The 20,606-nt window shown below is 42.2% G+C and overlaps 1 protein-coding gene across 3 annotated transcripts in view; it reads left to right on the top strand.

The window, feature by feature from the left end:
- The window catches only part of tmem132e (transmembrane protein 132E), a 342,045-nt gene that overhangs the window by 29,835 nt on the left and 291,604 nt on the right, over positions 1–20,606 (top strand). The window contains exon 1 of one of the 3 annotated variants that reach the window (XM_037119154.1): positions 9,916–9,983. The exons of the other annotated variants lie outside the window; for them this stretch is intronic. Within the exon in view, the coding sequence (XP_036975049.1) occupies positions 9,965–9,983 (19 nt within the window). The 5' untranslated portion in view covers positions 9,916–9,964. Of the gene's footprint in view, positions 1–9,915; positions 9,984–20,606 lie in introns of those variants that run through there. 3 annotated transcript variants of the gene reach the window in all.

Consider the following 20,606-nt stretch of genomic DNA (forward strand, 5'->3'; position numbering starts at 1 on the left):
TCAGGATTTAATGACATTTCATAAACTGAGTTCACAGTAAAAAAAACAGTTTTACAAACTATTTTCTGGCTAATAACGTAAACATAACGTGAAGAAAACCTTAAAACAGTCACGTCAGGTATGCTCTCATCAGGAGTAATGACTACAACTCCCATGATGCCACGCCACTTCATGACGTCAGCTAATTAGTCTGTTTGAAGATGACTCACTGTGTTGTTCAGATAATATTCTTGGATTTATTTTGGGTTTCTTTCATTTGGACACTTTTGGTTCGAGTCAGTTTTCAGCTCGTTTGTAGAAAATGTGTTTCCAGTCTTTTGGCCACAGCGAGTCGACGGAAAGCAGCCATTTTGTTTCTGACGTCGTCTGTGTGTCAGATAAACAGAAATAAGCTAAACTCTGTAACAAAGATGAAAGACTTGTAATGCAGGCAAGTGGACATATTTCATCTAATCTTCACTGAAATAAAACTTTTCAAATAACAAAAGCATTTATTATTGAATCTCATGGAAGATCCATTTGATCCGTCTGGTCTCTGAACTTAAAGAGCAGCTTCAAAATAAGATTATTTATTATTGATAACAATTATTTTTTATTATAGTCAAGTTTTTCATTCAGACAGAAAATCACAAAAACAAAGATTCATCACATTTAACACTTACTGAAGAATAAATAGAGTTTAACATATTTAATCCTCAGTAGGTCTGTCAGAGTTTTGGACGTATGGATCTGTGAGCTCTGATGAAACGTGAGTTGTTGAAGCTTTGGTAATTCATTGTTTGAGTAAGTTGCGTCGTCTGACAGGAGGGTGGCGCTGCAGGAAGCTGCTGAGATGCAGCAGCAGATCATCAGCAGCTCGTCTGAGTCATGAGATCAACCCTCCCTGCAGATTCTGAGAAACGCATCGATTTTCTCTTTAAAAAACGTGTTTCTCAGCTCAGGTATGCACCTGCCTGCAGAGAGGAGACGGACTGCAGTGGAAATCTGAGGTTCTCCTGGTTTAAAACATCCTCGACTTTAATCCTGCAGCTCTAAATAAACTGCTCCTGTGGAGTGGTGAACTGACTGATCTTCTACAGATATCCCCAGAGTGACCGCTAACTGCCGCTAACTGCCGCTAACTGCCGCTAACTGCCGCTAACTGCCGCTAACTGTAGCTGCTAACTGTAGCTGCTAACTGTAGCTGCTGTTAGCAGGCGGCTGTACTTTTCTGTTAAAAGGAAAACAGGAGTCAGAATATTTCCTTTCTTCACAGATTATTTTGTTGACTTGTTGGACTCAGTAATGAACTTTTCCACCTCCTGCTGAAGCTACAGGCTGTCAGGCTGATCAGCTGGTCACCTCTGAGCTACACAGTGCTGTTAGGAGCTAGCTGGTTAGCATGCTAACTTCAGTAAACGGAGACATCTCTGACAGTCAGCTGTTGTTTCTTCACACTCGTTTGTTTGAATGTCTTAAACTAAAACTTCACTTTTGCACCTTTCAGCTGAGAACAAATTAACAAATAACAATGGTAACAAATTACCAGGTTGTGTTTTGTTGATTTCATGCTCAGAAGGTTCTTTGCAGAAAGATCTGCATAATATTAGATGAAGTACAAGAAAAGCACTGGAAGAAAATAAGAGAGAAATATGAATAAGATAATAGATATAATAAGCTGTCTGTTTGTGTCCTGGGAACAAAGCAAACAAGCAGAGAATTGTTTTGTGTTTTTATTATACTGAATAATAATTTATTTATTTATTATTCAATTTATTATTATAATTTATTATTTAATTATTATAAGTATTAAAGGTTTATTACCATGAGTTTGTGTTGTTAATAATCTTCCCATTAGAAGCTGTAAATCATTTTTCTGAAAGAGTTTTTCTTCCATATAATTCAGAGTACAAACTTGTAAAGATCTGTCCAGATTTTCTCTTTCGTACGTTTAGATAAATTAAATCCAACATTCAAATGTACTTTCAGTTTCGACATTTCTAATTAATATGAAACATTTTTCCTGATCACACAGATCTGTTCAGGAGTAAACATTTGTATGAGACAAGACTGCAGCACAAACACAGAACCAGAACCAGAACCAGAACTACTTTATTGAGTGCTGATGGGAAATCTATCAGCAGACTAGACTCAAAGATTGTTAAGAGCCGAAAACAAGTTTCCATCCAGCCGTTCACACCTGAGTGTAAACGGCTGTGATGCTCGGCTGAGGTGGAACAGAACCATCAGAACCAAAGTGTGACAGAAACGGACTTGATAAAAAACGTTGGCGTCATATTTTCCACATCGACATTATCTGGAGCTCTTTCTTGTTGCTTCCTCACAGTTTCATCCTCACGTCACCGTCAACTTGATTTCACTTTCACTTCGTCTGGTTTGGACATTTGGTGAGATTTCCTCTCTGTCTGCTGTCTGGACCCTCTGGCATGTTGTTTTCTGAGAGGATTTGTGCACCAGCCTCATCTTTTTTTGGTGCACGTTGCCGCCAATGCTGTCTTGTCCATATGGTTACAGTCTCACCAATCTGCCCGCATTTCAGCTAACCTTTGGTTCACCTCGGCTGTCGCTCCCGCCGGCAGCACCAGCTTTTTCGTCAACATTTCAGAAACCCTGGTGGTTCTAAGCTCATAGCGTGTCTCCTCAGACGCTGTGAACACATGATCGTGTGTCCAGCATCAGCTCGGGTCAAACGAATTGAACACATTTCCTCTCTGATTGTCGGAGGGCGGGGCGGTGACATGTGATCCACATACTGTCAGACTGACTGCTGATCCACTGTAGCACCATCTGGTTGTTAATCCATTATAAATAGGTATTAGAGTGCTGAGTGTGTACACAACTGTTAGGAGTTGTTGGTGTTGTTGGAGCGTCTTTTCAGCCCAGTTCTGGATTTTACAACTACTTTTAAACCTTTCATGGAGACGACAACTCGTCTGCTCCGGCGTGTTCAGAGGGTCAGTCGGTCGGTCGGTCGGTCGGTCGGTCGGTCGGTCGGGTGAAGTGAGAAATTCTGGATCTGTTAATTTGCAGCGTGTCGACACATAGAGAGCAGCCGTGGGAGGGAAATCAACTTTCTGCAACTTTTCTAATAAATCATGCAGAGCGTCGGTTTGCAAACAGCTCATGTACATAAAATAAACTGAGAAGTTCATGAGACGCTCTGAAAGGATCACGCTCGTGTCAGCTCCTGCCAGCAGTGTTTGAGTCAATACACCCCACAAAAATCCACAGGCCCGAGCTCGACTGCTGAGCAGATCACTTTCTGTTAGTTTATGAAATCATTAATATTTTATCCCTCCAGAAGCCGATATTTTCCTCAAGGCCGCGGCTGCTCAGAACACATGGCCGCCACACAGCTCCTCAGAGACGGGACGCTCGCTGAGTCTGCACCTCTTTATGTTCTTAAACTATGATTTTAGTTTTACATCATCGGCTCTTTTCTTGAAACACAAGAAACCACAAAGGATCTTTTCAGCGCCACATGTTCTGTCACTAAATGTGAGTGTTGGAGAACAGAGGCGAGTCTCTGCAGGACTTTAACACTGTTTCTGATCAGTGTTTCAAACTACATGCTCACATTTCAGCGCTGATTAAACTGCAGCTCAGCAGATCAGCAGCAGCGTGAGGTTTGAGCTCACTGATCGTCAGTTTACTGTGACGACGCGGCTGCATCGTCCCAGTGGAGGTGAAGCTTTAACAGGCTCACGCGTCTGCACAGCAGCCAGAGGTCACACACAGCTGGTGTCAGGTCATGTTGTCATGGACGGATTATGAGACGGCAGACGTCGACACACACACTGAGACAGACTCACACAGACCTGTGGAGGACGTGAGGATGTCTGTCATGTGATCCTGGTTGTGTTGTTTCTCTTTTCATACATTTTCTGCCTCTATGCTGATGATTCGTTCTTGTTTTTGACAGTTTTTTGTCTGTTTGTCGTCACTTTGCGGCTCGTTGTTGCTGTGTTGTGTCTCCATGGCGTCATTTTTTAGCATCTCTGTAGTTGTTTTACAAATCTGTGGACAATTTCTGTCTTTGTGTGGCTGTTTTCTGTATATTTGTGGTCTTATTGCATCTCTTTTTAGTCATTTTTGGTGAGGGGAGGTTGTTTGAGTGCCTGTGGTTGATTTCCAGACACTCATGGTGGTTGTTGTCGCATTGTGTCTCATTTCCTGTGTGTCTGTGTTGCTGTGTTACTAATCCCTGGATGATTTCTGTCTTTGTGTTGCAGTTTTGCATGTAATCATGGTTTGTTTTGTGTCTTTTATTCATTTTACCTCTATCTGAGGTGATTTGCTCTTTCTGCCTTTTTTGTGTCCATTTGTGTGTCTTTATTGCAGTTTTGTGTGTCTCCTCGCTGTTGTTTGGATGTCTTTGTAATCACTTTAGAGTCTCTTCTTTTGAGTCAAATCTCCTCTGGGCGATAAGCTCGTCTTTGTGACTGTTTTGTGTCTATTTGTTGTCACTTTGCCGACTCTTTGTTCAGCCATTTAGGCTGTTTTATAAATCTGTGGAGGTTTTTCTTTCTTTGTGTGGCGCTTCGCTTGTTTTACTCATTAAAACAGCTTTTTTCTCATTGTTTTACCTCTACTTGTGTTTATGTATATGTGTATATATTAAATCTAATCTCGTCTTGAGTAGATGGCGACAGACTACACGGTGGTTTGGTTTTAGCTCAATCGTGGTCAAACAAAATGATTACACATACTTGGCTGAAATCACTTTTAATGAGCTTGTAATCAAATTCGTCCCCTGCAGTTAATTCAGTGTTTATCCTGTTAGTCGGCCATGTGGACAGAACGACTGGCTCAGACTCAGGATGTCCCCTCCCCCCTCCGTCACCGTCCTCCTATAGCTCTGGCTGATTTTCAACATCCAGAAATAAATCTTCAGACTCTGTTTCTGTGTCCTGGTCCACTCATGTTTGTGTTGTAATGATCTGCCATGTAACCAGTGGAGCGTCTGGTAATTAACAGAGTTAACAGTTGGATAATCTGCGCTCTACATGGCACCAGTTCAAATAGCAAAGTGCCTTAACAGTTGTCCTGCTGTAGCCTCTTCACTGTGCTACTGTTTAATTATTTGACACAGCTGTGTTTGCCGTCATATTTGGTGTTTCGTAACCGAGTTCAGCTCCGGGGTCTTAAAACCTGGCAGCGACTGTGAGAGCAGTGTTTTCTGAATCATGGATCCTCCGGTCAGGCGTAGTCGTGTTGAGATGGGATGGATTTAAACATCTTGATCTAAACCTGCAGATCAATCAGTGAAATCAATAGACACAGTCCTCTGCTGCCTTTTGGGGGATACAGTCTTCATTATTGCTATATGGAAAAAAAAACTGAGTAGTTGCAATAATTGGGGCCGACAATGAAAATATGAATAATAGCGTGTAAATTAAATTATACGAGCCCTCCAGACACCATTTCAATTAAAATTTAAATCACATTAAAATCACCTGGGTGGTCTCTGCTCAATCAGGTGCTTTAATTAGAAAAGTGTCCACGGAGGTCCCTGACGCACCTGTCGGACGGTTCAGACCTCACTGATGATTATCAGGCAACATCTTTAATAAAGGAGCCGCTTCATCAACACATCTGCACGGCTTTCAACACTCTGCAATGACCCTTTAAAATCACCTGTTCATGTTTAAAAATCAACGCGCTCGCTGACTGAAGACAGAAGACAGAAGATGGTGGTGAAGTCGAGCTGCGATGGTTAGAAGTCAACGATTAACTACCAGTTATTCACTAATAATAAACAAGTCTAAGTTCTGTGATGTCATCGTGTTAATGCTAATGTCCTCCGGCAGCTGTTTCATGTGAAAATCACAGTTTTCACATCTAAACTCCAATTTCAGCATGTGAACAGGACGTGTTGACGTGATGTTTTTTAAATAAATGAAATTTGTTCACATGAATGACATTTACATGTGATTCTCGTCACATGTTGGTCAGAATTTCAACATGTGGCAACAGAAACATTTACTGTTTCACATGTGATTTCAACTGATATTTTAACCTTTGAAAAGAAAATAACTTCACAGAGGATCAGAGGATTTCCACCAATTGTTGTTTTTGTACATATGAATGAACATTTCTACATAATTTAAATTATGTTTCATTAACATGTGAATTATTTACCAAAGAATCATGAAAGGCAGATTTTGACTCACTGTGTCTTTAAAGAGACACGATCACATTTACTGCCCGTGTGATTAAAACTCTCAATCACTTTCTGCCAGTTTGAATTTTCTGGATGATCTGAAGGATGAAGGGATTTTTTTATCGATCTTAAACTAAATTTTCCACAAACAAAAGCCAGTGAATCATCTCAAACGAGGACTGTGATTGTATGTTAAAGATTTCTCAGCGCGGAGTTTGTGTCAGTCATTAGTTGTGAAGATTAACAAAAAGCAAAAGATTCATGCAGCACAACAGTCCTCAGATTTCACTGAATGGATTGTTATATTTTATACCTGTTTTAGAAATAAATACATCTATTTTTTCACCCAGTTTCTGTAGGTGAACATTAATATCAGATGTTTGAATTGTCAGATTGCTTCTGATGAATCAGTGAATGAGACTAATCCTGGCGTCAGGCCCGAGGCCGAGGACAGAAACTGCTTCTGAGATTGTTGCAGCAAACAACATTAGCCTGATTAAATATTTGTGTCTTTCTCCACATCGACGCGGATGATGAATTAATTAATTGGCCCCAAAATACGTCACTTTATTTCACTTTATACAAAATATAGAGAAGTACAAACATTAAGTGGCATATCTGATCATCTGAGAGCATCTGAGAAAAGTGAAGAGAGGTCCAAACCCGGAGCAGCTCAAGAGCTCGGGGAACAGAACCCGAGTCGGTACCATCAGGAGTGTCCGAGTGTGCAGAGCTGCTGCGTGGACGCTCTGGCTTCTGTCCCTGCAGACGGTTTCTCCAGCAAGGCTTGAACCATTAATTAGTCCGTCGCTCCACACAGCCTCAGCTGCCACGCTTAAATTAACTGGACCGACATCAAGACGGGGAAATAAATTCTGTTCAAGCGTCCACTGCCAGCGAGCGGACGCCCGGAAAGAAAAAGCTTTCTTTTATTCATCACAGCAACAAAATCACTGGTTGGTTCTCTCTGGAGTCTCATGTGAGTTCAACTGTCTGCAGTAGAACGGCGCATATATTCAAACTGGTGCTACATGACCCGACAAACAGAGAAAAAGTGCTGTGTTAGAGCCCACAACGACCAGAATGCACTGCGCCGACCCGGACCAGCTGCAGCGTGACGCACTGAGAGGCAGGAAACATGGCAGCCGAGTCCCAATCAGCTCGACACTAAACTAAGACGTGTTCCTGAAAACATCTGAGGGAACAGAATCCTGATCGATATCTGATCAGAACCGCTGAGTTCGATCAGACTTTGTCAGATTGACTCCGGTCGGTCGTTCAGCAACAGAAACTGTTCTGAGCCCGGCAGAGGAACGAGCTGCTCTCAGAACTGTCTTCAATCATCTGTCAGCAGCTGTTGTTGTCTGTTTTCCATCAGTGTCTGTTTGTGTCTTTCTAAATATAATATTCAACCATCACCGTGTTCCGGCCGCTGGTGGCTCAGCTGGTAGAGCAGGTGCTTCACATACAGAGGCTGCGTCCTCGCTGCAGGTCCGGTCGGATCCTTCAGCTGTCAGATGAAGGTGCAAAGACAAAAACCAAACAAGCAACAACAAAAACATCCACGTATCCTCTTGTCAGCTCCCGTATGGAAACACATACTCAGAGTTTATAAGTCACGATGCTGCACGAGCGATGGACGTGAACATCCTGAGAGGAGTTCTCCAAAAGGACAAACCGCAGAGAAAAGGCTTCATGTTAATGTCACGTGGACTGGACCGAGGTTCTTCTGGAGCGGCTCGTCTCAGCAGAACTGTTCTGTGGGGATCTGTGGTAAAACGAACCATTTACCAGGTTTCACACCGTGAATACTGAATGACTTGTGGTCAGCTTGTCGTGGCGCTGCTGGTTTTAGGAGACGTCTATTTCAATGCTACTTTTTCTTTTTGCTTTATTGTTCTGGGAGTTTTGCAACATCAGGTTTTTGTCCAGTACTGTTCAAACCCGAGATGAGTGAACAGAACCGGCACTCACACAGTCCGGACACACTGCTGCTGCTCACTGTGTTCTGTCATGAAGTGATTCTGTTTGGTTAGCAGACGGTGATTCTCCGTGTCAGTTAAGATAATAACAGAAATATAAATGAACGTGGATTTTTTAAGGCGACCTGATATATGTTGTAATCCTCCTCCTGCCCCTTTGCATGATTAATATAAATCAAATCCCCCGTCACAATAAGAGTCTTTCTCTTACCTCCTCGTCTCTGAAATCCTCTCTCCCTCCCTCTCCCTCCCACCCCTCACCCTGCAGTCAGTGCCTGTCCTAGATTTATTACCTCCCCCCTCTTCGCCTCTCCGTCTCACTCGCTCTCGCTCGCTCAGTCACTCACCCACTTAAGCTACTTCTCATTTTCTCCCACACTGTTCACATATGATTTGCTGGAGCCACGTCTGCAGTTAATCCCGCCACAATTAGCCAAACAAGAACTCTGTCTCGTGACGATACAATGCCGAGGTGGGATGATAGTGTTTCTCTTCTCCGCGCTGCTCCAGTTAACCCTCCTCAGAAACATCATTAACTTTGGCACAAAGCCTGGCCACAACGCGCTCCTTTCCTCAAAAGCACAACGCTTCTTTTTAAATAGAAGAAACTGTAAAATAACCCCAGGAGGAGTGTTTTCCATTTAAAACTGAGAGGAATCCGTTTTACAGCCACCTCTGTGAATACTCCTGGCAACAGAACGACTCTAAAACTCATCTGCTGTGCAGGGCCTGAAGTCTGCTGCCAAAACGCCCCAACAGGAAGTCAATCCATCTCCGTTTGTCATATAAATCTACTCAGAAATGATTGCTTCTCTTCTCTGACTCAGACACAAGAAAACTAATCATGTGGGGCTGTTATGATAATGACAGATTAGATTTTGGTCACGAGGGGGCAGCAGAACAAGCTGCAAACACCTTTTCTGATATATTATCACCGTGTTGTGTCGCTGTGGTGAATCTGCTGCCAAACGAACGCGTCTGCACAGAGAAACATCGTCTCCTTACGTGCTGGTTATTAACTGTGTGGCTGCTGTTCGGTGCCGGCAGGTCCGGTTCAGTGGCGTCAGAGTAAACTGTCGCCGCAGGTGAGACGACTGTTTCAACATTTGTAAGAGTGAAACTGCTGGATGTCTTTCATGATGTCAGAACTTGTTCCAGCTGTGTTTGTGGAGACAGAACCGGGTCGTTTAGGACCAAACTGAAGGTTTTTATCAAACTAACTGTTTTCTGCACAGACTGTAGACGAGTCTGACAGGGAAAGAAAGAAAGAAAGAAAGAAAGAAAGAAAGAAAGAAAGAAAGAAAGGGGGTCAAACTGAATAATTGATTATGAAATTAGAGATTGATTTAACTCTTTTGTTTTGAATGAAGTTCTGTTTAAATTTGCAGTTTTCCATCTAAATGCACTTTGTGTCATTGATAAACAATCCTGCAGCGTCGGCTCAGTTTCAGGAAACTGTGATCGGTATTTTTCTCTGTTTCTTGACATTTTATTGTCCAAATTATTAACCGATTGAGAGAGAAAATCACTGGCGCGTTAACTGATAATGAAAATATTCATTAGTTGCAGCTCTGGTTAATTTCCAACTCCATCAAACATTTACAGATTATTTTAAAAGCTAAAATCTCTGCTGTGTGTGTGTGTGTGTGTGTGTGTGTGTGTGTGTGTGTGTGTGTGTGTGTGTGTGTGTGTGTGTGTGTGTGTGTGTCTGGGGCAGGTGTAGCTCGGCAGGTGGAGCAGATCATCCAGCGATCACACTGTTGGCAGCTCCACACGTCCACATGTCAAAGTGTCCTTCGACAAAGACACTGAACCCTAAATGGCTCCACGCGATGCAGGTCGGCACCTTCCAAACGTCCTGGTGTACGAGCACGAAGGCAAAACATTTAAACGTGTAAAGTGGAGCTGCGTCAGGACGTGATTCAGCCTGACGTCTCTTTTTACATTTGATCTACAGAAATGTGTTCACCTGTGTTTGTCATTCAACAAGAGAAACCAGACGGCTGCAGATACACAAACTGTAGTTATGGTAAAGCAGCTTCTCACTGCAGCCCCTCGTCCCCAGTGTCAGGCAGCTTTCAAAGCTCTAAAATCAATGCAGCAAAAACAAAATGTGTATTTTTTCTCACTGTTTTCTTCTGTGTCAAAACCTGCCACCTACATTACCCACAATGCAATTCAAAACACTAATTTTAACCAATTTCAGAAAAATCAAGCAAGTAATCGATGATTTAAGAAACTGACAGACGAATCGACAGTGAATTGAGTCGTTCTATAAGACGCGGAACAAAATGACTGATTACTCTCTGAGTGTCGGCTGCATGGAACCTTTGGAGATACTTGATCTTTTCTCTTTGTGGAGACGTTCGAGCCATAAATCACATAACGGAATGATTTTTAAGAACGATTCCCGCTGGTGGCTGACAGCAGGACTGAGCCCTGCGACAACACGCTCTCACAGTTCACTTCGAGCTGTGTTCATTTAAAATGTTCCTCGGCCGTCTCCGCTCCGCTCGTGCTGCGTGCTGTGCAGATTCAGGATGTTTCAGGATGTTTCAGGATGTTTCAGGGTGTTTCTGGATGTTTCCGGTATATGTGGCTGCTGCTGTACACGTACATTAATCTGGATCATGTTGGCCAGATGCCAAAAAAATGTAGAAAGTCGGAGGCGTCACCGCCGGCCGCCTGCCCTCTCAGTGATTTGGGTATTAAGGTCAGCTGTTTGCAGCATGACAATCCTGACTCATGCAAATCTCCCAAGTCACTCATAATCTTAAAACAAATCAGCTTATTCTCTTTCTTCCATTCGATTGTTTCTGGGTTTTGAGCTTTTTGTTTTGAAGGACTTTGCTTTTGCTTCTCCTGCTTAAAAAGCACTTATTCTCTGTTCTTTCCAAAGGCAATTTAATTTTGGCTGTGGGAGGAAATGAGGACGAGAATAAACCATGAAAATGTCATCTGGACCCGGCTGACACCGGAGTCTGTTTTGTCGAAGTGTAAGATTGTTCTGATGTAACACCGGGGAGTTCTGTGTGATGCTTCGTTTCCTGGAACAAAAAGTAGTGCAGTGATGTTCGCTCACCATCCACAGTTATTAACAGACACAACGAGATCCAGAACTGAAATTTTAATCAATATTTCTCTCCTAGATGTAAGTTTTAATACTACAGTCCCCTCCAGGACTGTCTGAACAGCGAGGCCCGCTCCTTTACACTGGAAACAGTTGTTGTGGATGTGATGAGACAGAAAAGTTCTGCTCAGGATCCCGAACACACGAGCTCACCTGTGAAAATGTGAAACAGATCTGGGCCGGGTTCACTGATGATGTCGCACATGATGGCTGCAGGAGGAGCATCACAGCAGAAGAAGGTCTGTGATGTCAGCGGGTCGCCGGCTCGATGCCGATATCTGCAACTAAATATTAAGAAGTATTCACTCTGATCTATTCTTAGTTTCTCTGTTCTCTGCGTACTTTTGCTCAGCTAAACATTTTACAGATGAAGTTTTGTAACAGATCTAGACGTCGTCTCGCTGAGAGATCTCGTCTCATGCTCATCGTTTGATGTCAAACCCAAATGTTTTCAGTGTTCAGCTGGAATAAAGAAGTGGCCTCTGTGTTCAGATGGTTCTGCAGGGACTGTATGTGGCACACAGACAGAGCTGCAACTAATTCAGTCCATGTTTGTTCAAGCAAATCTGTCAACATTGTTGTTCCAGCTTCTTAAAAGTGAGCAGTAGAGGAGAGTTTGTGTTTCTGACTGCTGGTTGGACAGAGGAGGAAATGAAGATCTCATCCTGGACCAAATCTTGTCATGTTTATATATTTAGTATGTAAAATAACTGGAAGTAATCAGCAGATAATGGCAGTAATTGTTGGTTGCAGACGTGTCCTTGGAGGGTTGTAATCTGGTTGTAATCCACTGCAAATATTGATAAATGGCCAACTGTATTTTATTGAAATGAGAGACAGGAGGCAGATATGTTAAATGATAATGAGGCGCTGTACATTTCTGCTTTCCACTTCTTTATGTTGTATTTTTTATATTCTGATGTTGTGACGGTGCTGTGCTTACGGTCTGGTGAAGTTTAGTCACAAACACTTGGTCGGGTCAGAAAACATGTTTTTGGTCTTATGACACCTAACAGGGTTAGTGGAGCCAGGAACACGACACCACCGTATGATTTTAAAGAGACGTTTGTAGCGATAAAAACATTTGTATTTTCATGTGTGTTTTCTCTGTGGTGACCAGAACGTGATGTTTTCTTCATCCTTTCTTACTTTCTTGATAGAGAGGAATAGAAATGTGAAGCTAATGAAATGTAAAGTTTTAACTAACATGTGGAAAACCCTGTGCAGTCACATCTGTGAGGCGATCAGAACCCGCCCTGGTTCTGCGGCGGTTCTTGGCTGGGTGGTATCTGAGCAGCACCGTGCAGGTGGCATCCACATGAATAAACTCAGGTCCCAGACGAACTCTGCATCGTGAATCAATGTGAGTTATTTCCCCTGTCAGTGGGTTTGATGTTGTGACATGTTGGTGTTTATTATAAAGTATAAATGTATAAGATATAATATAAATACTGTGGTCGATGCCACAGAGCTGCTTTGTTTTAATGACTTCCCTCCCTCAGGATGACTCGGCTCATCTAAAACAGACAATTACTTCCTGACTGGCAGGTCGCTGGAAGAGTTTCCAGCTTCTGTCGTTTTCAATTATGAACTTAAAAATACTCCAGTGACACTTTGAAGGGAAGTACTGAATCATGATAAAGTTCTTTTGCTGAAACAACACAGAGCTGCTGCATGTCTCCCAGAGCGCCTTCTTTTGGTGGGAATGCATCGTATTAATTATCTGCTTATGAATAGTTCCTAGCTTATGCATAAGAAGATTTAAATCATTTCAACATAAATGCATTTTAAGTCAATGAGACGATGGCTGAGCTCGCAGCCTTTATGGGTCACGAGTGGTTTGAAACAGCAGGACAATCTGTGGCAGAACTAAAGCCACATTAACAGTCTGTGGCTGAGGTCGCACTCTGTCCGCTCTCTTTACTCAGGACCTACAGTTAGAGATAATCCTGAATATTCAAAGAAGTTGCATCAGTTGCTGCATGTTGATGAAAAATTGTCATTTTGGTTCGACTGTTTTCTGCAGTTTCCCCCCTCAGAGGCTTTTCTGGTCACGTGACTCCACAGGTATGAAGTAATCCTCAATCCTGGGTACAAAAAAATCCTCCCGGGTGTCTGAGTGGGTGTCAGTGCAGTGTGCCGTAACTGAAAGCGGTGTAATATGATTGTGATTGTACGGTGGGCTGCAAATAGAAAAGGGAAATTGGTTAATTACTGAAATGTCAAAACGCCCCAGAGTGGAATATGATTTAGCACGGTTAAACAGCCACAACGGAAGCACGTTTCCAGGCTTGCTGCAGGGAGTGTGACATAGTAACCAATGCGATGTGAAACAGTAACCTATCTCGAGAGGCCAGGCTGCTCGCTGCTTTGAAGCCGGGTTGGGATTCGGAGACTCCAGCTCCCATCTGAACTGTGAGGGGGAAAAAGAAAATCAAGAAACTGGGATTATACATTAAAGTTACGCCTGAACTGATGAGCCGGACTGCTTTGCTTTAGTGGAATATATTATCTGGGACAAGCGGGACTGTTTGAAAGTATGCGACTGTTGCGGTGGCCTTTAAAGTGTGTGTGTGATGTTGAGCTCTCTCCCAGTCGGTGTATTTTTAGAGGTGTGTTTGTCGTTCACTGTTACTGCTTCATGTGTGCAGTCTGCCATTTGGGCAAAACATGAGCAAAAGGTTCAGGGGTCGACGAAGCACCACTTAACTCAAATACAGACATAATCTGTCACTGCTGACTTTGTGCCCCCAACATTAAGCCTGTAGTACGCTGGGATATTCAGCCGGCTGGTTATTAGTGTTTCAAGTGTCACACAGAGGGAATTTCTCAGACATGTGCTGCTTCAGATTGACTTGGTTGTACTCGGCATGTCAGCACAGTGCGGCAGGATTTGCATGTCTATACAACATTAACAGGGCTGATAACTGTCAAACACATCAGCACCCAATATGTAAGAGTCAAAGAGTCGGTTCACAGCTGACATTAACCTGCGTCTGAGTGACTGGTTGTGATCCGGTGTCACCTCCTGCGCTATATGAATTAAACCCGTCCATCACTGAGACAAACAGACTCCATGTTTCTACACAAAGACAGAAAGAAGTTCATGTAGAACATTTGCTGAATTAACAAGAAGGTCCAAATAATGCAGAATGAGTCAGAGACAGAGTTTCACAGAGTTTATAAAGTGTCTCCGACTCAACAACTCACTAAACTGACACATTTGTTAAGGGAGTCTGGGGACTTTCTCCACGGGGACAAAGAAGTCGCCTATATTGTTCCTGTTTAGTGTCTTTGTAACATGTGACATGTTTAGATCAATAACATGTTTCTTCTTTCATAAATGGAGTGTAAATGGTGAAATCAGTGTAAACAGTGTGTTCAAACAGCTGATCAGTGTTGGCAGGTAAGACTTTAGCACTTTAGACACAGAAGCAGACAGGCTGGTACAGACATGCTGCCACAAACTGACACTTTTTACAAGGAGACAAACAACTTCAGCTGAAACATTTAATGCTGAATTTACAACAAGGACACAATGAGTCAGAATCTGTCAGAGACACAGTTTCATGATGTTTATAAAGTTTTATGGTACATAACAATTCCTTAAATCAGATAATTTATTAAGGGAGTCTGGTGATGACAGTTGGCTTCATGTATTATATTTAATGCTGAATTTACAAGAAGGAGACAATGAGTTAAAATCTGTTGGACAGAGTTTCACAAAAGTTACAAAGTTTGTTTTAACTCAACAACTCTTAACTTCACTACATTCGTTAATGGAGTCTGGTGATGATGTGGTGACTGGTTCAGTGGTTGCACAAACACGTCACATTACAGAAACCACATGGACATCAGACAGTGTGTGATCCAGTCTGCCAGTTGTTGTTGCTACGTCTTTGTCAACTTTCCTTCTTGTTTCACAGATGACCTCAGCTGGGTAGATAATCCTTCAGTGAAAAATTAAGCTTATATCATTTGTAAGTAATTGAGTTACTTCAGGGATGAATGTCAGTGATCTACAGTTGGTGTGTTCTGCTGCTGCTGCCTGTGTTTCTTGTTACTTCAGCCTGAGCAGGCGTCAGGTCAGCTGCTAGTCATAAAAAGCTACCTGAGTGTTGTTTGTGTTGCTCTGTTAATTCAGAGCATGTGAGGATTTACAAAAGATTTCTTCTTTCTACCTCTTGACATCCAACAAATAAGAGAGTGTGGCCGGAGAAAGGGCTCATTTAGAAGGTTTAAAGTTTAAAATGTGACTAAATGCTCGCCGTCTGGAACAGCGTGCTGGATTTCCATCAAAGCAGCGAAGCAGCAGCTCTGAGCTCAGGCGACTGTGTGGAGGTGTGTGGCGCTGCAGTGGCCTACTTTGAGGACATGATCCATGTTTAATGTCCCTCTGCTGTGAGAGGCGGCAGCGGGGACGACATTGTCTTCACAGCGTCGTCATGTTGACACGTTCCTGTGAACACAGTCACTGTAAAATAAAACATGAGAGAACGTCGCAGCGATCGCAGCTCAGACGGCTCGTCACTTATTCACGCATCACTACGTCCTACACCTGCAGCCGCCTCATCACGCTTCAGTATCGGAGCTTCATGTGGAGTTTGCTCATGTGTTGTGTGTGACATTGAAACATTTTATGACGAATTCTTTAATTTGCTTAATTAATGAGCTCGTTAGAGTAAGTGGCTGTGTTGACTGCAGCAGGCTGATTGTGGCTCAAACGCTTCCTGTTAATCAGGCTGCTTGAAGAGGGCCGAGAGATGCAATCAGCAGATACCAGCAGAAGTGTTGGTTTTATTTGTATTAATTTATTTCAAAAGAATATTGTATTATTTAGTTTGGTAGTGACAGATGAAGAGGCCGGCAGGAACAGGAGACAGGGAGCCGTTTGGAATTGAACCGGTAACATTTCCAATATGATGAGGATCTACATCACTAATTTAGCATTTAGCTAATCTGAAACTGCCCAGATCAAAAATAAATCGCAGTAATTGTATCTTTGGTGCATATTAATTTATTTGCTGACATATTTATTTATCCATCGAACTGTGAATTCTGTCATTCCTTTCCTAAAATGTGACAGTTATATTTGTGTTTTAATGTGCTAATATATTTATCTTTGCACTATTCCCTATATGTTTCCTCTCATTTAATTTATGAAGTAATTTTTAAATTACTTTATTTATTTCCTTATTTACATATGTATTTTTTTCCCAGTTTTTTTCTCCGTATTTTGACACATGAGGACTTTGTCATAACAGACAAACATACATCCATACTGAGAATAATGATCATGTGAGAGCTGGAGGTGAATCTTTTGTTTTGCCTGAAGAAGCGTCAGCGGTCAGATTCTCAGATTTCAGAACCTGCTGTTGAAGCAGCTGCGGTGAGAAAACTTTCTTCTTTTCAAACATGTCAAATTAAATTTAAAGCAGAATTCAAAAGATTTCCAACAGCAACAAAAGTCCCGAGCTGTCTCATAATAAGGACCGTGTTCTTCACTTAATCTGATATTGATATAGATTGATATATTGATTACCCAACATATCCCAAATCGACATCCACTGTCTTGTTTTAGTTCTGACATAGTCACATTTTTTCAGATATTTATCATATTTCATACTATTTTGAGATTCTTTGTTGCATTTGTCGGATCACATTTCTCATGTAGAGAGCTGAATGTCTGAATTATTCTTGTTGAATTCTTGTTGAGTTTTCTTTTTGAAGACTTATTCAAATGTATAAAATCATAATCCAACACTTGAGTATAAACTGAAGAGGTGAGAGACTCTTCACAGCCTGAATGATGGAAGGACAGAAGAGAAACTCCCGTTCTCGCCTGTGAGAGGCGATTAAATAAGTTTCCCGTGTGTTTTTGAGGACGTCGCCGCTGTAATGAAGACGTCGTCGCCTCGGGGTCGTTGGCTGAACATCGAGTGGCTGTAATCACGTTGGCATTGATCAGTGTTAGATTCAAACTGTCTTGTGTTCAGTTTAATAAAACCATAAAACAGTTTCATGGCTCAAAAACAGTCATAACTTAATGTAGATCCTTTTATTTTAGATTGGACAGCATCATTATATATTATCAGACATGCTGCTGTGAAAACCCTCCACTTTATAGTTAATATAGGAGTTTATAAAATGGACCTGCGTCCCAGTGTATTATAGACCGCTGTGATCTCAGTTGATTCTCTGATGCAGTTACATTTAATAACACACTTCAGAGTTAATACCTCCTCTCAGGAACAAGAGTTCCACATGCATTTTCTTGATTGCACGAGGACTCTTACACAGTACTTGTCACAGTGAAACAGGCATTTTTCCTCCAGTCTTGCTTCAGACTGGGAGGATTGTTAAATACATTTTTTATCACATGTGCACCATTGCTAATGTCTGAATCTTCAGGCTGCACTTAGATATAGAAAATCCAAGGACAGATAGTGTATATAGACTCTAACAGAGACAGAGTTTCAGTGAAATTTGTTGTTGTCACATCATGCGTCATATTTCAGGCCTAAACTAAATGATCACTCAGATGAAACTCCTTCATCGTGCTGCTCATGTGAACTCACTCAGGGTGCTGCAGCCTCCAGTCATCGTGATGTTCTGCAGAGTCTCACAGAGCTCATTCCAACACAACAATCCAGCGACATGACGAGTTGGTTACATCTGTTCCATGTGGGCTCAGCAGCTGCTGCGTCCTTAATGTTCTGTAGGATTCTTCTGATTTATGGATTTATGCAGGAAACGGGAGCGCTCGGGTGATGTTCTAAACTTTTCTCACTGTCAACAGACCAAAACTAACAATGAATTGATTCTCCTCACAAATGGTGACCGTATATCCAAAGCTCATATGGCCATATGTGCAGCAGAGCTTCAGTCTCCTGAAGACGATTAAAAACACATCAGTGAGCAGCACTGCAGCACCGGGTGACTAGAACTGTACATGAAGCTCCGATACTCACTTCAGCTCCACATTATAGTCTGAAATACAGTCTCTTCTTCCAGAAGATTATTCTAATTTGTTACCAATAAAAGAAAATGTTCCAGCCCTTTAGAGTTAGTGTGCTACAGTAAGAACCTTCTTCATCAACCTCCTGCATTTATTGGACTTTAAAACAACCTCTCTAATAAACCTGTTCAAAGTGAAAAAGGCCATTAAAGGATTATAATCTGTTACATTTCTTCAGTAAATATTTTATTCTATTAAATCACAACTCCTTGTTTTCAAGCAGGATAAATGATTTCTAAAATGCAACTCTCTCGTCCTTTTTGTTCACTTTATGCACCGGAAACATTCAAATCCAAGTGTTGCGTCACTGAACTGCAGTGAACTGAATCAAACACGCTGCAGCCTGACTGACTGTTTGACAAGCTGCATCACTGTGAAGGAAAGAGGTGCACTCGATCCTTCGTAATCGTTGTTTCAGTTTGTTGAGACACCCAGACTCACCTAGCAACCCGCACGAAGGCCGGTTTAACCAACAACCCACAAGTGGCCCTAATGACTCTGAAACTCAGAGATCACATGTGTCCTTAATGACTCTGTAAGGACACTCCCACACTATGTAAGGACACTCCCACACTATGTAAGGACACTCCCACACTATGTAAGGACACTCCCATACTTTGTAGGACACTCCCACACATTATGAGGACACTCCCACATGATGTAAGGACACTCCCACACTATATAAGACACTTCAACACTATATAAGACACTAACCCACTATATAAGGACACTCCCACACAACGTTAGGACACTCCCATACAGAGCTCAAAAGCCTGCAACTCCCCTCCAGTAAGTCAGTATTAAAGAAGCCTCTTGGATGAGAGGTGAAACATCTTCACCAAACTAAAACAGGTCCAGTTGCCTACGATACAGAACTTAGTGGTACCATGACCTGGGTTACTAAGAATCTTCATCCTTTCAACTCGTTGTTGTATTTTTTGTCAGTTTTGTTGTTGACACAATTTCATGAGAAATGAAAAAAACATCTGATCTGATTTTAGGTGTCATGCTTCTGCTCCATTGTGACCGAACAGACTTATTAACCTTCTGACTCGACACAAACCATCTGACTGCAGATCCTCCATCTGACAGAAACACACACACACACCTGCTGTGAACTCAGAGGTCAGCAGTTATTAGCTGTCTCCAGGTGTCAATCCTGCAACTGTAGCTTCATATTTCACTCACGTTGAGGTTTTCTGTGTGAAGAACCGGGTCAATATCAGCACACTCGTATTTGTCAAGTTAAATAAGTTGTCGAGGAATATAGACCCCACGGGAAGTGGCAGCGGCTCAGTATTGATATCTGGATTTGTATAATGTTCTATATTTCACCGTCAGTTAAAGCTTTGCTGTGCAGCATCTCTTCATTATGGAATCTTCCTGTTTGGCCGTGTTATTTATGCTCTGCATCCTGCTTTGTCAATTTACTGTCTCGCAGCAGACAAGGAGAGGAAGGATGGAAGAATAGGATGGAAGAAACCGTGATTTGCCACTGTTAAAATTTCAATTTTCCACCCCAGAGGAGGGTTGTTCCACATGAAAGAGAATGAAAATGCTGTTCCAGGAGAAAAGCGTCTTGAAAGCTATTTCAAGTTCTCAAGTTTTAAGTAAATTTTTGCACAATGTAAATCTCCCCTCTTTAATTTAAGCAGAAAATTGATGGATTGCAACCTGGAACAGACATTTTGTTTTATTCTCACAGACTGGATAATTACGCTTCACATTTATTCTTAATGGGTTGAATTGGTTCGGTTCAGCAAAATAATGCTTTTCAACGTCTTTCATTAGAAAGGATGCAGGGACACAGAATGAGGAGGAATAAACGGTCTCTTTTCTGATGGATGTAAAAGAAGGAGGTCACGGTGATTCACAGCTTATTACAAACACTGATCAGCCGCCATGTTTTCTGTCTGCTGTGGTCACTGCACGAAGACCAAAGTTCTGCTGGTGAAAACAGATATATTTGATGTGAAGTTGGGCCGTCTAACACAAACTGGGTGTAACTGGAGCTCAGGACAATTTCCAGTTGTGTTTGTGGTGACCAGAACCGATGTTTTAAACCCAGCACGGCCTTTTCTGAACCCAGACCAGGTGCGTTTGTTGCCTTACCTGAACAGACCATAAGCACAGTGTTGTCAGGTAAAGAAAAGAGGACCAACATTGATCCTGGCGATTGGGTTGCAACTCTTCACCTCCTCCTGCTCATCTTCAGTCATCACAGATTCTCCAGCTCTCTCCCCGGCTGCACTCCTCCCACTGCTGTCTTTCTTGAATGATATCAAATTCAGAACCTCAGTGACTTCAAAGAGA

This window comes from Acanthopagrus latus, chromosome 13 (assembly GCF_904848185.1).
Source record: "Acanthopagrus latus isolate v.2019 chromosome 13, fAcaLat1.1, whole genome shotgun sequence".
Lineage (NCBI taxonomy): Eukaryota > Metazoa > Chordata > Actinopteri > Spariformes > Sparidae > Acanthopagrus > Acanthopagrus latus.